Source organism: Haliotis cracherodii, unplaced genomic scaffold (genome assembly GCF_022045235.1).
Source record: "Haliotis cracherodii isolate W230 unplaced genomic scaffold, xgHalCrac1.p SCAF_16, whole genome shotgun sequence".
Taxonomy (NCBI): domain Eukaryota; kingdom Metazoa; phylum Mollusca; class Gastropoda; order Lepetellida; family Haliotidae; genus Haliotis; species Haliotis cracherodii.
This window is the reverse complement of record NW_027266271.1, coordinates 23,220,829-23,239,567: the sequence shown is the minus strand read 5'-3', so window position 1 is coordinate 23,239,567 and position 18,739 is coordinate 23,220,829. Positions and strand designations below refer to the sequence as shown.

At 37.9% G+C, this 18,739-nt stretch overlaps 1 protein-coding gene across 1 annotated transcript in view; it reads right to left on the bottom strand.

The window, feature by feature from the left end:
- Positions 1–6,995: 6,995 nt before the first annotated feature.
- LOC139463627 (protocadherin Fat 4-like) overlaps positions 6,996–18,739 on the bottom strand; it is a 47,791-nt gene continuing 36,047 nt past the window's right edge. Inside the window, exons 30-46 of the mRNA XM_071244900.1 lie at positions 17,289–18,737; positions 16,729–16,915; positions 16,253–16,341; positions 15,968–16,105; positions 14,481–14,592; positions 13,898–14,203; positions 13,369–13,514; positions 12,958–13,123; positions 12,524–12,741; positions 11,681–11,842; positions 10,245–10,371; positions 9,676–9,800; positions 9,249–9,373; positions 8,801–8,968; positions 8,506–8,662; positions 7,986–8,029; positions 6,996–7,695 (exon numbers count right to left, since the gene is read on the bottom strand). Coding sequence (XP_071101001.1) covers positions 7,629–7,695; positions 7,986–8,029; positions 8,506–8,662; positions 8,801–8,968; positions 9,249–9,373; positions 9,676–9,800; positions 10,245–10,371; positions 11,681–11,842; positions 12,524–12,741; positions 12,958–13,123; positions 13,369–13,514; positions 13,898–14,203; positions 14,481–14,592; positions 15,968–16,105; positions 16,253–16,341; positions 16,729–16,915; positions 17,289–18,737 — 3,786 coding nt within the window. The 3' untranslated portion in view covers positions 6,996–7,628. The remainder of the gene's footprint in view (positions 7,696–7,985; positions 8,030–8,505; positions 8,663–8,800; positions 8,969–9,248; positions 9,374–9,675; positions 9,801–10,244; positions 10,372–11,680; positions 11,843–12,523; positions 12,742–12,957; positions 13,124–13,368; positions 13,515–13,897; positions 14,204–14,480; positions 14,593–15,967; positions 16,106–16,252; positions 16,342–16,728; positions 16,916–17,288; positions 18,738–18,739) is intronic.

Genomic DNA, 18,739 nt, shown 5'->3' with positions numbered 1-18,739 from the left:
TCACGTCAGAACGACTTTTCATCCGAACAATCATAGGTACAACTGCCAAACCAGATGTTAATGCACCAATCAACACCTTCCACCTATGTAACTTTTGTGGCAGACAGCCTTTTATGATTCATTTTACGAGTGTCAAGTACAATTGATCATAATAGCGTATTTCGTGATTGATTTTGCAATTCGGCGTAACACCACTGAGTCCTATTTACGTGAACGCGTTGTTGGGTTGTCTGCATCCGTACATAAGTGTTCAGCACCTTTTTCCAGTCAGTATTTGTTTCATTTGAAGTCTAAAATGACATGTTAAAAATAAAGTTTTGAGGCCAGATAAATGTGCATTCTTGCTCAATACACAACATACAAAATGATACAATGAAAATAAACTATATGAAGGTGATGTTAATTTCGAGTTTTGTTTTATTTATTTCAGTTCTATTCAATATTAATATGGAAACCAGAAACTTATAGGTAGGATATTTGGATCATGATATGCAAGTTTCTTATTTAATCAAATGTTTACCGTATGAAATAATATGTTTGTGGCGCATTTATTTCTGACGAATAATATCAAAAGGATAGTTACGGTGTTAAAATGTTCAGATTACGCAGTGAAACTCAGCAAGATTTAGACGAAATTAACCAGTGTCTAGTTATATCAACAGCGAATTTTAAATGGATTTATCATCACTTTCTCCCCATATAAAAATGGGTGTAGACATACCTATTCATTGACAATAACATGCCATTTGCACTTATATTCACGAATTGACAGTTGCCAATGGCAATGGAAAGTACAAATGTAAGAATGTTGGTATGAATTTTCCATTCTGGGGCACACCATTAGCAATTGGGATCCCTTCGTCTCTCCCGACGTTTCACACGGACAACAGATACACCTGATCCAGACAGAGTGCAACGCGGAGAGAGAGCTTCAGATTTTGTATGGCAAGAACGAGGAGTAAATATCAATGGCTCAGGTGTCTCCCAGTATAAGGAATGGATTTGGTCGTGTATTGTACAATACAAAAGCACACAGAGTTAGCAATATTGTTATACAATCCGGGACAGATTTAATATTTACCCAAGTCGGGGTTCGTGCCGCTTGTAGCAGAGCTACAGGCTTTCAGATCTTACAACCATGACTGCCCGACAATATAGGGTGCAGTCAGATCAAAGCCCAGCAATGTTCTCCATACGCCATGGAAGTATCGCAGTGCCATAACGTCCCAGATAATATTAAAGGCTAGCTATGCAAACGTTTCTTTTGGGGTTCACTGAGAAGGCTGCCTACAGCAAATCATGAACATTTCAAACTGCATGCATACTGAGGGGCATCTACATTCAATATTCATGAACAACACCCCCCGAAACAGCGCCACACTTCGAAGGGGACACTGATGGCACAACCGGATCATCCAAAGTAAGTCTAAAAATCTGTCCAGATAGTTTAAACATACTTCATTTCACCACGCTTATCCCTTTACGTTAAATCAAATTGAAAGTTGCGAAAGTGGTCGAGTGCGTCACGCTTATGGGGGCCCTCGCTCTATTGATCGGTAGTCGTACGTTGTAAACGGATATAGCTCGATTATATAATGTCTGTAGAAGCTCTATCCATAACTTATATATAATGCAAACCGAATTTGATGCGTGTGACTATTTTGTTTGGTTTAATAAAATGTTTGTAAATATCACTCGTTCTCATTAATTTCGTCAGTTCTGCCTTGTGGTTGCAAAATAAATGACATCTCGCGATTCTTTATGAATGAAAAAAGTAGTCCCGGTGTGACAGAGGTCACGGTTATCCAATCAAAACGAACAAAACAAGGTCAACCTTGTACGACATACGTGTGACGTACGGATTTAGTATCTTACCACCTGTATCTTCAAAAACGTGGGTGATAATGAGGCTTATTTTGCTCAAATTTAATATAAACGTGCTCAGCCACACATTGGGCGCCAATGTAGCGGCCATAAAATTTCCGAGTCCCGTGATGGGATTCGAACCACGGACCTGATCAGAGGTCGGACGCTTTGTCCACATGACCAAAGAGGTTAAACCCGTCAGCAATCTGACAAGGTAAGGACGTCATCTGTGGGATGACTCCACCCCTGCTACACATGGGTATCTGAATATTTCTGAGTGTAGTTACTTTCTGTTTTAACAAACAGTCTACACCCATTACACATTATTATACAAATGAAACATCGAAAGTTTACAACGTTAAAAATTGTGCCGAGGTATGAGACATTATCACTGTAAAAGTCATTCATATGAATAGTTCAAGATCCACATGTGATTATCCCAGCTGGTCTGATGTATTCTCTGACAGTATTTAAAGAGTCGAGTATTCTCTGACAGTATTTAAAGAGTCGAGCTTGAGTATAATGATTATAGTTGGAAGGTTTGACAAGGATTTGGAGGTACATTTACTGGACCCTGCCATATATCTCTCTAAAGAAACGTCTAATGGTGTAGGGAAATGTTGTTCAATGAAGATACCAATAGGACAGGACATTCTTACCCTTTTCGCGAACACCTGGTGTCATTTACTTTCAGTGATCCATTCACATCATTTTTATCACTACTTTGTCTTTTACGCCCTATGGAATCCGTTTCGGTGGATAATCAGTACTGGTTTTTCTCTGGCTGTGACGTTTTGAATTTGCAATTTACTTTTACGCTTCCGTGATCTTGTGGATAGAGCGTCTGCCCGGAGAGGTGTAGGTCGGTGGTTCGATCCCCGGCTGCGTAATACCAAAATTCGTTTAAAGATGGTACTCAGTGTATCCTTCCTTGCGCTCGGCATGAAGGGGATAAAACAAATACTGGTCGACTCGGAATCAGTATTCTGTGTCTGAGCGATGTATCAAGTGGCATGGTGAGTTCGATATATTCGGTCGATCACATTGAAATTCTATAAATGACAATCTCATGAGTTAGGCAAGAATACTGATTGAATAATCAGTGTAAATGATCATCCTGAACTATCTTTACAACTTTTAAAATTGCAACAACCCACGCACGTCAGGACATTCCTCGATCATTTTCACTTTATCCGTTTCAACATAGATGCGTGCATGAGATAAGGAATATATTCGTTAATGCTATTAATTCATGTATAACATTGCGGGAAATACTGTCAATACTGGATGTGTATGTTGTTTGTCATGAATAAGTGCTTGGATTAGGACTACTAACAAACACTGGGCATGAGATCATAACTATCAACTTCATGATTGTCATTTTTTATATGTATTTGAATGTAAAATCATGACATCAAGTAAGACTATACTCTGTGTCACTTAAAGAAATCAAACTACTCCAGCAGCCTTTGCTGATGGATGGGTCGACAAACAGTTAAAGCCAACATTAACGGCTGGAGAGTATATTTGCTATCATTGATTTAAAACTTTTGGCCAAACCAGAAACATGTTCCGCTAAATGAGGCAAAGACTCAGTCTGTATGATCTAGAATTTGAAATTTGTGTTATTACTTCATGTTTTTACAAAGACCTTCCTTAAATTTAATCTGACAAGGTGACGATCTAAATGGTTAGGTGAAGTGGTGTCTCAAATATCTATTCCAATACCGTCTAGGCATTTCAGACATTGAATTATAACGCCAATCTTAAAATACCAGGACATAAAAAGTCCTTTGCAATATACCTGTGTTAATAGCAATGACGACATGTCCTACCCGAAACACTCGCTAAGATGAAAGGAAGCCTTCTTCTCCCTGTTAAGGTTTCAAACAACTTCTTCAATGTTTTAGTGCATACCTTTTTTGCTTTAGTTATGTTTATGATTATTCCTAACCAGCTGCAACACTGCACAAGATGTTGTTTTTACTAAGTATCGTGATACATAAGAGAGGTACAGCGTGTTGTGATCCGCCAGTTAGAAATGTAAACGCTTTGAAAAAGACACCTGTCCATACAATACTAGGAGCTTTATTCGCCTTTATTAAAACGTCATTACATGACTAGACGTTCCTCACTGGAATGTTTGTATAGATGGTATATCAATGATGTTGAATCATATAACTTTTGTACATACATGTATAGTTACATGATTGATAGTGGCTGTCATCTGGCTGACAAAGCGTATGAAATAAACTTTCTTTCTTGAAATGTCACAAATACACAAATTGTTGATTGTGTTAAGATCGATCGATGTATCCAAGATTCGCTGACCGCCCGAGATAGTCAATCATGATTCCTACGAAGGCCTGAGTAGATACACTACACGTCAAAAGTTCCTTCCCGTTTCGTGATACGTTCGCCATAGTGCCGTGAAAGTATCGCAAAAGTGACACGAAAATCGTGCAATAGTTTTACGTTAATGCCTCAAATGTGGCGCAATAATTCCGCGTTAGTGCCGCAACAGTGGCGGGAAAGTTTAGCAAAAATATGGAGAAAATAGGGGAAGTTACTTATGAAATGTAGTGTATTTTGCCCTTGTTAGTTAGTGTCAGATTTCATTGTGTACATAGCCTGAAGCACACTGTGGTTTCTTTTTGTAAGCTATCAAGTGACCTTTTAAATCTGCGCTTCTATAGTCTAACACCATAATATTTACTACCCCCATTGTACGTATGTGTTAAACAACATGTAGTTTATACCATCTTTGGATTATTTATCTGAAACCCATTTGTCTAGAAGTTAAACCTTTTGTGGTCAGTTTAATTTGAGTGCACTCTTCAAATGTGTAGAGACAAAGACGAATTATATGAAGCTAACAAAGGTCTGAAGATGGAACTCCAGGCATTCAAAGACACAAGGTGGATGTTTATTATATTTCACATTGGTAGACCAGATTCGCATAGATGTTATACGGGGTGAAACATTTCTTACTACCTGTAATCTCATATGCCCATTCCTAATAATGATAAATTCTGCTCTGTATTAGACAAGTAAGAATTGTCATGTACACTGATTACAATAGACATCAAGATATTTGAGTATATCCAAAAATCCTGAACATCCGGAAACCACATTTGGCCTGGATGGTTTTGGAAGATTTGTAATTGAAAAATATGTACCATTGACAATGGATAAAAAGTAGAAGGAATGTTTATTTTCTGGCACCACATCTGAAGCACCTCACCAGTAGAGAGTGTTACCAATATTTTCTCTCTCCCGATCCTCTTGTACCCATAACTGTTACTACTACTCCCCGAGAGGCGAATTGAAACTTTTGTGCAGCTAGATTCAGGAAGTTCACACTGAGTACATAATGTTGCCTTTAATCTGTCAGCGACAGCCTTCTCCCGGCTTATATATAGAGCCTGAGAAATGTTATTGTTGGGTGTTCATAGATTCAGTGCTTTCAATTCTTTCCAATAGGCCTTTTGAAATGTAACCTGTAGTGATGTTATAAACAACTCAAGTCCAGACGTGAATGATTGTTTAGCATTTATGATACGCTTAGCTAAGCGACGCGAGACTGTTTCGATAAGGGCGGGGGCGATCACCGCCACAGAATTCAAACGGCCGTTGATGCAGAGGTATTTAAGTATGTACGTTACCGTCACACAAAAAACTGCAACCAGTTGTTTATCCAGCCTAACGACACTTTGCCATAGCCTCAACATAGTTTTATCTTCATTTAAGTATTATTGATGAGGATATGAAGTTGGTGAATTTAGCGTCAAGTTCTGCCTGGCGCTGTTGTCGATGGACGAAAGGAGAGTACGTATCACACGTTGGGTAAAGTTAGGCCACTCGGCCTGTAGTGCAAGTTGATATCATCCTTATTTCATTAAACTGGCCAGGCCGAAAAAGCAACCCTGATTAAACACTCCAATTTGTGTTGGTTCTCAAAAGAGCAGTTGATATACAGTAAGCATATACACTCACACCAGAAACATACACACACAAGGGTGTTCATATTTATGTCTATCTATTACGACACGAATATGACAAATCGTCACTCGTCACCACTCGTTCATTTCCTTAACCAAGCAACATAAGGTTAAGCTCAACTCACTCACTGTGAACGCAATGTTCCAGTTTAAGTTTTATCACATACGAGGCGCTCCATTTTCTTACTTTAAGCCTTCTTGATATTGACTTGCACTGAAATGTAGCAGTACATTACCGTTAAATTGTAATCAGAGAGATGGTCCCAAGACAGTTCAAGTTGAGTGTATAATTCCCTTCAACAGTAAACTTTCAGTGCACAATACACCTTCACGTCACTGGTATCGGTTTCGTAATTAGTTAACTTGGCTGTATGTACATCAGTCTTCGATATCTTCAGAGAGTAGCTACATATGTAATGTACTGCTGTTTTCGTATATGCTTTAAGCGATCCATAAAAGTAAAATTTGGTTCCTCACGTTTCGGCCATCCGTCATCAAAAATATATCGCAACTTACTTCAGCTTGACGACATAACCGATTTTATGTGCGCACCCTAGACACAGAAAATTATCCCTGCGAACTTTTGCAAAGCATGTAAAACACTGACTGTATAACATAACTCTCTCAGTAAGATTTTATGTCAGCACTCTCGACGCTGAGGGTTAAAATACTTTCAGCCGAAATAACTCCAGGGTGTCTGTTTGAGTGGCGTTCTAGAAGTTGGTGAGTATATAAGAAAATATACAACCTGGTTTAATGTATTAGCGACACACATTCATTCATACATACATACATACATACATACATACATATATACATACATACATACATACATACATACATACATACATACATACATACATACATGTATGTCTTTGTAGAGTTTGTCTTCTACCATATGCTTAGTCGACACAACGAATGAATATGGAAAGGCATTTGTCACTTTCAGGTAGAGTGATTTTCATATTTGCTTAATTGGTATACATCAAGTCAACAATATAAATATATCATATGTTATTGTGATTGACATATAATAATTCTAAATAGGAGAATCTGGTCCACGCGAATTTGTTGCTGCTAAAAAGACTTACGCCCCATTGTTAACAAAAGAATGCGAAACGAAACGGTATGCTTTATTCAGTGCCAAACAATATGAACTAAACGTGATACATGCTTCAAGGTTTAAAAGTTGACATAATTTACTCTATATACAGTTGACAATGATGCTTGTAACAGGTGAATGTGCAGAGCAATGGAAACATAATCCTTGAGCATATAATCTTTGAGTATCAAACATACATATAAGAGTCAAACAGCTGAAACGTGTTTATTAGGACAGTTGTATTCAAACTGCTACGAGAATCAGTTCCAGCACTGAGGAGACGATGACTAAATACATCGATTATGATTACTGGCGTCTTGACTAAGACGTTATTAAATACATGATTATGAAATTACTAGTAAAACGCATGCAATTATTACAAAGCATTAAAATGTATCAACGCTGCTATATGAAATACAAATAACTGGTGTATAATACAAATATACTCATTATTACTTTCGTTTAAGAGACATAGTGTTTCTCATATGCAAAACCGGTTATTGTTTAGGAATGATCTAAAGCATTATCACTGCTTTGGCACGTGTAGTTCGTTGATTTATTCATCTTTTACATGTTTATGTATGATACAACCAATAACCGCACTTTTTGCGAATGATTATATTTTCATCCCCGTAGCTGAGAGTAGGTGAAGGCGTTTTTCACATCCTATTGTCGTCTTCATCATCATAGTCAGGAAGGGGATCTGTGGGAGGTGTGCATGTAGGCCTGGAACATGGTAAATATAATAAATTGCGACTAATTTGATAAATAGATCATGATATTAAACTACTATCGACGATCGAGACATTATCAAATAATGATATTTCAAAACTTGGTCATTAAATGAAAATCAGTATTTTCAAATATAAGCCACAATAGAAGTGGTTTCATTCCAACCCTCATAATGTTAAATCAAATATTGATGACATTATGTTCCACTTGATGTATTCATATTTCTTGAGAAATATGTATGTGAGAAATATCAACGGCCAAATGTGTATTCATATTTAGTTTACCTTGGACCTGTAGACACATATGCTGGGTTTGGAACACCGGATGACTGCAAAGACGAGAGAGTTTACATTTAGACAGCTGTAGTCTTTATTACCAGCTCATTTTAAAAGAATACTGTAATGTAAATACTGCATACAGAACAATCACTTTTCATAATCAGTTAGGTGTAATTGTGTGTACCATTCATAAGATCAGTTATGTTGTCAACACTTGTCATGGTTGGATTTCAGACACTTAATAAATCCAAATGAAAACACTTCACAGAACGAGTGTGGTCCGATAGAAAAAGGGAAGTAACTCTTCACTGTCATGCAGACAGGTACCTACATTTTGGTGAAGAGGCTCATGTGAGTTAAAGTGAATGTTTTGTAACAGTCAGTGATCTATTGTGTAATGTTGGTACGAGAAGAGAGTTCAACATGCAGTTCAGCAGTCTGTGAATGTTATTTTCAGTCCCACATGATCACAACTGCCCGACAGCTTATAAAATGGTGTGTCAAGAATGATATGCTATAGACTTACGAAATCTCTGTCTTTGAGTTTGTTGTATGCTCTTTCTTCATCTTTGCTGCCCGCAGCTAGTGAATCATATCCAGCTTGTTCTGATGCTTTTCCTGTTTTACCATGATCCGGGTTGATATTCTCCTGATATTGTGTTCTTCGTCTTACAGTCCTCCACCTAAACGAAAAAATGTTTGAAAAAGTAATTGGAAACTGAAACTCCAAAACTCTGCGCATTTACACGGGAGATTTTGTTATTAATGTTAATGAGTTTCATCCTCGATAATTGAAAGGCTGGAGTCTTTTGAGTACTTACTTGTATATAGCAAATACTGCAGCAATGCTGATCACTGCAAGTAGGGCTGCCATAGCTATGAATAACCCAAGGAATAATTCTCTCTGTTGTTGTAGCTGTGAATATGCGTTTTCAGCTACACATTTTGTTTGTGTATATCCCTGTAGGGTTATCGTAACTGTACACGATCTGAAACAAATATCACAAATCATTTGACCGCTGCTTCAAGAAATGCTTTGTTTTACTGCAAAGAGAAGCCAAACAGTGATTCGGAAGTGGACCACATAGTTTGGACAATGCTTGTAACAGGCATACCAAACCATTGATCAACTGCCTTGTTCCTGCGCGGTATTTGTTGCCAATACATCATGCCATTGGTTTCAAACATATACTCTATCAGCAGCAGTAGCAGCTTTATCAATATCAGCCTAAATCAAAAGTGGTCATGCCAGTATGATAAAAAACTTACCCAGTCTTCGGATAAGGACTTTCGTCGGTGGCGATTATTACTAATTTTATCACTTCGGGCACTGTGTCGTCAAATTTAATGTGAACAGATATTTTCCCAGTCTGGCCGTCGATCTTGAGATTTTCCTGAAGAATAATGGTCAACTCGAGCATGTATATATAGTCACATACAACGTCAGTTAAGTAGATGATAAGATAAGGAGAAACAAAATCTGAGGCAACTGGGACCAGGATAAATAGTAACTGGAATGTGGGGGAAATAAAGGCTTCTAGTTTAAACTGACATAAGACTATCTACAAGAACCTTTTTAAACTATGACTAATCGGGAAACACTATACATTCACACAGATGTAGGAGGCCATTAGATCCGGGGTGATGGAATAATGTGACATGACTTCAAGACAAGTGAATAGTTTTAATTCCGCACCCTATCATTCCTTGTTTGTATGGCGTATGTAACATTGTGGCCGTCGGCGTCCGTTGCCCGGAAGTTGGTAATCTTAACTTCTGTACCAGTTTCAGATGAAAACTCCAAGGACGCTTCATAAGCATCTGAAACATTTGAATACGTTTCCGTTAATTTATACAACATTGATTTATGTCAGTATTAACTATTGTACCAGATTCAGATTTAAACCCCAATATGTATCCATAAGCCTCTGAAACATATGAATACATATTCGTCACATTAAGGTTAAACATAACCAAACAATGATAAAAAGTCAAAAGTCTTCTGTAATTATAATCAAGTGTAACACCCATTTATCATCAAATCGTACGTCTCTAAAACGCCTGAATTATCAGTACAAACCCATCGAAGTGCATTTGAATCGACGTTGCATTACTTATTTTAGGTTCAACATATTCGATTTGTCATTATACAGACAAACGTCCTGTAAAATGTAATGTCATGACTGCAGAGTATATCGTGTGCAAGATAATGTTGTCAGGATAACAGAATCTGATGTATGTTCAACTGGTCTCAAACCAGTTTACCTTTTCCAAATACGGGAGGATGTTCATTATAATCGTCTGGTCGCACTTCTATCGAGGCCTTTGTTGTAGTTACTGCCGATATATTGATTGGTCCGTTAAAGTTTCCCTCTGTCACACTGACTAGCATCTGGTAAAGATACAGCATATTTGCCTTGAAGATAAGCAAATTGAAGCCGATACACTTGTTGTATATACTACTTGATGCTGATGGTAATGTGGCCAAAACAAATTGAATCTTTAGAATATTTTGATGTTTCTTTGGTAAGGTTACATAAACAATAATATCTCTCGTCACCTTTGAAAACAAAAAGGGAAAGTATATTGAATTTTATTTTAAATTTAACCAACTCCGACGAAAATTTAGCATTATTCTAAATGAAAGCAATTTCACATTTTTTAGGGAAATCTCTACCAAACATAGAGTACCATGGCGACTTTATCATATGCATGCCGATACACTTGTTGTGTTTATTACTTTAGCTTATGGTTATGAGCCACAAATAATTAAGCCTGTGGGTTTTTTTATTAATACAGTCAAACACCGTTTTGTCGAACTTTGACGTGTCGAACTTACGGTTGTATCGAAGTTAAAGCTTGGACTGCGTATTCCTTTTTTATTTATCATTTTCGGTTGTGTCGAACCTCGGATAACTAGAAGTGTTTACATGGGTCCCTTCACCTTCGACATGGTGTGTGACTCTATTTCATATACCTTTGGTAATGCCACATAAACAATAATATTTCTCGTCACATTTTGACAACAAAATGCGTAGGTATGTGTATATTTTAATTTTAATTTCAATTTTCAACCACTCTAGACTAAATTTACCATTGTTCTAAATGATAGCCATGGTATCAATCAAAAAGCGAAAAAAGCGTTGCTGTAATCGTAAGAGATCTGTAGTAAAAGTAGATTCCGACTGTATTATAAACATGTGTTTACGAATCACTATCAAAATGAGATACCAGGCGTTCTCAAAAAAGGTGAACTCGAAAAAGAAAACTACCTTATTATAAAATCACCAACTACATAACTAGCTTCAAAACAAATTGTATCTTTAGATCTAGGGTTGGAACGACGTTTTTTAGAATTTGTTCTTATGTGGCCTGATGAATTATTATAACCAACCTATTCACCAAGTTTCTGTTATAAAATACCTTTTGCCAAAATAGTGTTTCGGCCATAATAACTTATTTCATCACGTTTGCATATATTGCCAAAGAAAATATCCGTCAGTCTTTGGAAAGAATCAATTTAAGAACATTTATCAAATAATAATATGCAATTATATTATGTGGCATAGTTTGATTACTTTGTGTCGTAAGCCTCAATATCTGTCTAAATGAACTACATGATCTATTGAACTGAACTTATGGCAACATATTGATTACCGCACATGGTGCAATAACGGTCCTTTTCCAAAATCTCTGCTTACATCAACCTCTGTGTAGTTCGACAGAGAAGCCCTCACTTCTAGAGTTCCATCATCCAGCAATTCGATTCCCTCAACATGAGTAAGGTTTGTGTATTTGGGGTGACTGAGTTCATCAGCGTCTACCGACATCACTCTCCCGATCACATGCCCAGCTCGAGCACTCTGAAATGTGAATATTTAAACATACTTTCATATTCCTTAACGTTTAATGCTTGAATTGTTTATTCTAGTATTTACTTACGATAACATTTACCCCAGTTGCTAATATACTCAATTATAGACAAACGAAACAGCAGAAAAAAAGTGTAAAAAGTAAAAAGAGTTCAAGGGACATAACTTTGCAGGGTATCTTTCATCCAATTGTACGTTGGCGTTAAATGGCTTCTCTATAGGACATATAATAATATATTCCGGCAGAGACTGATTCAGTCCTTTATTTATATGTTATTTCCTTACCCAGTGATATATCATTCTTGGACGATGACAGACAAGTTGAGCGACTGAGTACAAATATGTATACTTACGACCCTACTACGTATACTACTAATACTACTACTATTGCTACTACTGCTACTACAACTACTACTACTTCTACTCCTAGTACTACTATCACGACAACTACTACTATTTCTACTACTACTGATCATAAAAATGATCATAATAATAATGATAATAACAATGCTCCTATTATATTATTTTGGAATTATATATGAGATATTGAATGAGTATGGTTTCACGTCCGTTTTAACTATATATTACAGCAGGAAACAAATATTATACTGATCATAATGATGGGCATGAAGTGAATCAGTTCTGTTGGCTTTTAACCCAATAAATACATACCTGATTTACTATGAAGTTCTGCTGGGTGTTGTTGAAGTAGGGTAAGTTGTCGTTAACATCTTTAACGTTCACTTCAACATCTGTTGTCCTATAAAGAAGGCTGCGTCGGTCTGTCGCCTTCACTCTTAGATAAAAGCGACTGCCTGTTTTTTCGCGGTCTATTGGGTCCTTTTGCCTTAGGTCTCCAGTCATACTGTCTATGTAAAAGCTCGAATTATCTGAAAATACCCGTTAGTACATAATTAAAATCTAAAACCTATTGCCATTATGAAAGAGGATTGATTTTTTTCCATTGATTTGTATGAATTCAATTTAAAGCCTGTAAACTGATGAACATTATAAGAACACTAGAAAATGTCCAGAAGCGAGGATCTTAAGAATAACAGCATGTAAACTTTGAAGACATTTGCACACATGAACTAAGCAAGGGGTACCTATTAAATCATAGGTGCAGTTACACGCTTCTTCACTCGACCTTCGCACATAGGCTCTAATGGACACTGGTTTATCTTCATCAGGCTTCTCATTCTCCGTCAGCAGGAAGGTGTATGTTTTATTGAAGAATGGTCGCGGCTGATCAGTCAGGATGGAAATAGTAATCTGTTGGCAGCAAACCCGTTACAATATATAAATACTAGTACCATGGCAAAACGCAAATCCAACCAATTGGTAATTTGACAATTATAATGCGTTTGGTTTAAATGCGAGAAGCTGGGAACAATTGCCCTTGTGTGTCTTTCGGTTGCCACTTATATCAGACACGTCCCGATGGACTGAAGGAACATCATGGACAACCGTTTTTTGGTATGATCTTAATACTACAGTATATATAACAGCTACATTACGTTTGTGATTGCTTCCATAGCAGGGTCTTTTTGGGGTATATCTGTCGCTTTGATCCTCAGAGTGACCTCATCATCATTCACTTTGTCTAGCGTTGAAGCCACGAATATTCTTCCTGAATCACGATCAATCCTGAAGTAGCTGATGTCTAGAAAACATGGAGAAATATTATCACTTGCATGGTCGTGAAATTCGACATACTGATTGATCAGGTCTATATTGTGCTTCGAAAGGTGAAAAGACGTGAATCAACAGAAACTTCCATTCCCTAAATATTGTATTAGGTTTGTTGAGAAAATTGTTTTCCTTTTCAAAATTGTTTCCACTCAGCATCCCTATTCACTGGGCTTTGATATGTCATCCTATTTATGCAGTATCAAGACAATAACACTGGACAATTTATAGATACCTTCTATCACGTCAGGTAACCTCCCCTTCTAGGTGTAACAATGATACAATTCATGCATGTTGACAATCATACAATGCATGTAAATAATAAATAATTTCTAATATTTCATGTACACAACATACTTGAAAACATATGGTATTTAACGACTGCATTGCCATCCATGGTGCCGTCCCTGTCAGTTGCGGTGATGACGTCAGTGACGAGAGTGTTGATGTTAGCGTCTCTTGATATGTTGGCGCGGTACGGCGCCCCCTGAAACACCGGTGGGTTGTCGTTGAAATCAAGGATGGTGACGGACATTGTTGTCGATCCAGTGAGACGCCCTGTGCAACTGCTGCATCCCTTCATGTCCACCGCAGTCACAATGCATTCATATGTTGAAGTCGTCTCATAGTCGAGGTCGCCGCTCACTTTCACGACTCCAGTCTCTAAAGAATAGGGATTATATCACATGGGATTATATGTTGTACAAAGGAAAAATAAATCGCTGCCTAAAGTATATTCACTTTTTAATGTGTTTGATATGTGTGCACAGAGAAACAGAGAGTCGACTACCCTTGTCAAAGGTCATTTCATTTTTTGTAGTAGTTATACTGTGGTGAACCAGTGACAATCACTGCCAAGATGGCTACACTGAAGGCTATTGACTATAAGGTGTTTCACGTTTATTTAGAATGCTTAAAGGATACGTCAGACTATTCTTACCCACTGACACATTGAATGGACAGAAAGTTCCGTTCACCATTACGGTGTTAGAAGTATATACAATTGCACCATGCTGCGCCAAGTCCCTGTCAGTTGCACTCACTGTCTCCACCTGAAATTAGAAGCAACATTATTGGTCAGTGTACTAACGATATGCTGCAAATAAAATCAGATACAATGGATAAGAGTTAGTGTGTGAGTATGGTAGTGATTAACACTTCTGGAACAACCACTATGATTCTTATCGATCCCAGCCTTATCTCCCTCGAATGGCACGCTCTGATGTTTCATGAGGTGGTTCACGTTATTCAGTGCTTTCTTCAATCCAACATAACCCATGATATAACTGAAATAATCATCAAACCCTACTTACTCCTTCTTTAATTACTGGTCATAAATTCATGTATCATATAATGTGTAGGATTCTCGGAAGGATAAACCCAACGGATATAAATGTTATCCATTTACGGATAAATATGCAAATCATAAGGTCAGGTGGGTATCACTTTCAGCGATTACAAACAAACGCGGCGTCGATCGGCAATCGATTCAAAATATTGACTATCGGGAATCAGGACAAATTGTTCGGATACTTGTCATCATTATCAAAATAACAGTCTAAGATACTTACAGATGTTTCACAGGGGTGTAGCTGAGGTCTTTTAATTTTTGGGCACCATTAAGAGATACAATTTGCGGAGCTGTGTTTGTGGACCTCTGCGGCTTGTTTTTTTTTCCCGAATTTAGAAACAGTTTGATTGGCCCAATTATGGCCAAACATTTACTTTGTTTCATTTTGTCGCTGTTTTGGACATCTGACAGCATTTCTTATCGTCATGATAATGTAATGACTAAGCAAACCAGACGAATTCTAAACAAACGTGACATATAAAAGATAAGAGCAGCTCCTTTTGACAAAGGGAAGTTACTCTAGCGGGCAAACAGATTTACTGCCACGAAGGGCTTGGACTGACAAAATTATTTTTGCGCTTTAAAAATACCTTGGAAATTTTGTGTTGCCAGTTGTCTTTTTGCCTGTGTCGTCGTGACGCCACTGATGCCACAGTTATGCCACGATTGGAACAATATTGCTTGCTGTCGTTTTCCAACTGACTTATCACTGACCTTGTTTGTGACCTTATAATATATCAATACACACATTCCTGGCTCCGTTCAGGCACCATTTGTGAGAGAAAAGAATATCATTTTTCAAAAGAATTCAAGAATGACATTACAAGATTAAGAGGTTGTGATGCTTGTGTGATTTGGGATCGTAAATGTTCTGTATTATGAATAGACAGTATGTATTTAGCGCAAAGGCTCTGAAATACAATGTTTATTCCATAAACGGGGATATTTACCATCCCCAATCACACTCGCGTGATACCTTCGATATATAAAACTGGACACATTGATTGGTGTCAATGTCCCAATCCTAACCGTTGTGTATCCATTAGTTAACTATGTATATTATTTTATGTACATACCGATGCGGAAATGGCACTATCTTCCTTTACTGTCACTGCATACGTTGTTTGGAATATCGGGGGATTGTCGTTGATATCCAGGACAAGGATCGTCGCACTTGTTGTTGCAGTTCTCGGAGCATCTGCATTGTCTGTCGCCTTAAAATTAAGCATGGAATGTTAGATGCATATTTCAGTCGCCATAAAATCAGTCAAGAAACTGTGAAATAAATCACCAATGACTTGAATACGTTGGTGTTTCGTTGTGTAGTCAAGCCACAGTTTAGTGTTTAGTTTTTGTGTTACCTTGATGGTTAAGTTGTATGTATCATAATCTTCTCTGTCTAGATCTCCCGAAACAGTGACAATGCCGGTTCCAGGATTTATCGAGAAATCTGCAAACCGTACAACACATTCAATACTGTAAATACGAAATGAAACATTGAATTGAAAAAGGTAAAACGAAAAAGTACAACAAACACAGTGAACATGAACAGGACAAGATATATAATAACACCCGAAAATGCTAACCCTGAGCATAATAAGTATATGTTTTGTAAACTAAATATATATTATTGTTTAACAAACTTGAAACCCCGGGAAACAATCCTAATTAATTTGCACAAGGCACTACTTGCTCCAGTTATGTTCACAATTACAATCACAACTTACTGAATTGAAGATATTACTAGCATATTCATGTTAAGACAAACAGCAACGTTTGGCATCAATATCTACACCTTCCTTAAACGCAGTGTCATCAATAACATTTAACAACTTACGTGCACGAGGTGTCTGCAATGCAATGCTGTACGTTATTGTTCCATTTTCATCTGCATCCCCATCTTTGGCAATGATGCGTCCGATCACGTTGCCAGTAGAATTTTCCGCAACTTGAAAGACGAGCTGTCCAGAAGATGCCAGAAATATTGGTCCATTGTCATTTACATCCAAAATTTGAACTGTTACCTGAAACAATCACATCAAATCTTTAAAATGTTACAACGGCTCACATACTGTTTTTATGTTAATCCATAAAAATATCAACGTTTTAGATGTAGCTTTATTACATGTCCAAAGCGAGCAAACAATTACACTCTTAAGTCCTTGTCATTGCTTTATCACTTCTCTGTCTTGTTGTGTGTTCCCTATGTCATCTATTCCTCCTTCAAAACTTTATATTCAAGTGCAGTTTCCTGTTCTGTAGAAAAATAGAGAATCGGGGAATAAGTCGAAACCTACATGACGCCAAAGAGAGAGTATCGTTTGGAGCGAGACAATTTTTCGAAATTCGTTCTATACGAGCTATAAGTGATTGATCTATGGTGAAACCCGCACTTACAACAGCCACGTCCGAGGCGTTAGTGGCGATATCCCTGGCACGAACGACCATGGTATGATTTGCTGCTGTCTCTCGATCCTGTGCTTTACTGCAAGTCAACGCTCCACTACTTGGATCAATACGGAAATCCCCGCCATGGATTAAGGTATAGCGAACTGACACGTTGGCGTCATGAGCAGCATTTGCTCTTCCGAACGATGTGGTATATAATCGGTTCTCCACAATTGAAAACCTATAGTCTTTAGAACTGAACCGTACAGTACTATTGCCTTGTATTTTCTTCACATCAACTGATACTGGGACTGTGACACTTAGCGATTGAGAACCTTTATCTGTGGCTGTAACGTCAAAGTTATATGTTGTGGAAGCAACGGGTGGACTTGCGCCCTCTTTGATGCGTAACACACCTACAGTGTCGCCATCAATGTAGAATTTGTCCGTCTCCCCACTCATGGAGAGTATAATTAGGCCATTCGTTCCAGAGTCATCGTCCGTGACTTCAAAAACATCAACAGGGTTGTTGGTTACCCACTCCCAAGTTGTTATCTCAGACTGATAGTTGGGTTTATCAAAACGTGGACTGTTGTCATTTTCGTCTTCAACGTTTATCTCAACTTTTACTGTGTTGCTCATTGTGGGAAACCCTGGGTTCTCTGCTTTTATTTCTATCAGATGTTGCTGCATTTCTTCATAGTCAAGAGGAATCACACATCCAATTGCGCCAGTGGTGTTATTGACTGTAAAGTTAGAACTTGTTGTTGAGAACCTGATGTTGGCATTGCTTCCTTCGTCGTGGTCTGTTGCCGACACTGTTAGGATGCTTCTGTCACATGGACTATTTTCCATATAAGAACCCTTGTAGTATTTCTCCGTAAATGTAGGCTTTTCATCGTTTACATCACGAATATTGACGGTAATATTCCATTCTGATTCTAGAGAAGGCGACCCTTGGTCCTTTGCTTCGATGATCAGGTTGAAGACTTTCCTGTTTTCTCTGTCTATTGCCTTGATTGTCGATACTTCGCCAGTGCTTTTGTCAACTTGGAATAAACCAAATCCCCCATCTTTCAATGAGTATGATACCTTTGCATTGAGGCCTACATCCTTGTCTGTGGCTGTTAACGTAGTGATAGTCTTTGGTCCAACGTTTTCTTCCACCCAAAATACTTTCGACCCGCCGTTGAACAGTGGTGCATTGTCGTTGACATCCATGATTGTGATGTTGAGTGCAGTGGTGCCTGTGTTAGGATTAGATGGATTGTCTGTTCCAGTTAATGTCAGGACTACGTATGAAGTTACTTCCCTATCAATCTGGGTTCCGCTGGTTTTTATGGTGAATTGGTTGTGATTCAATTTCTCAACAGCAAAATAGGTCTTCCCAGTTCCCGTTAAAGCGAAGTTTACAAAACCATTCACTCCAGTGTCTTCGTCGGTAACAGCTATGTCCACCT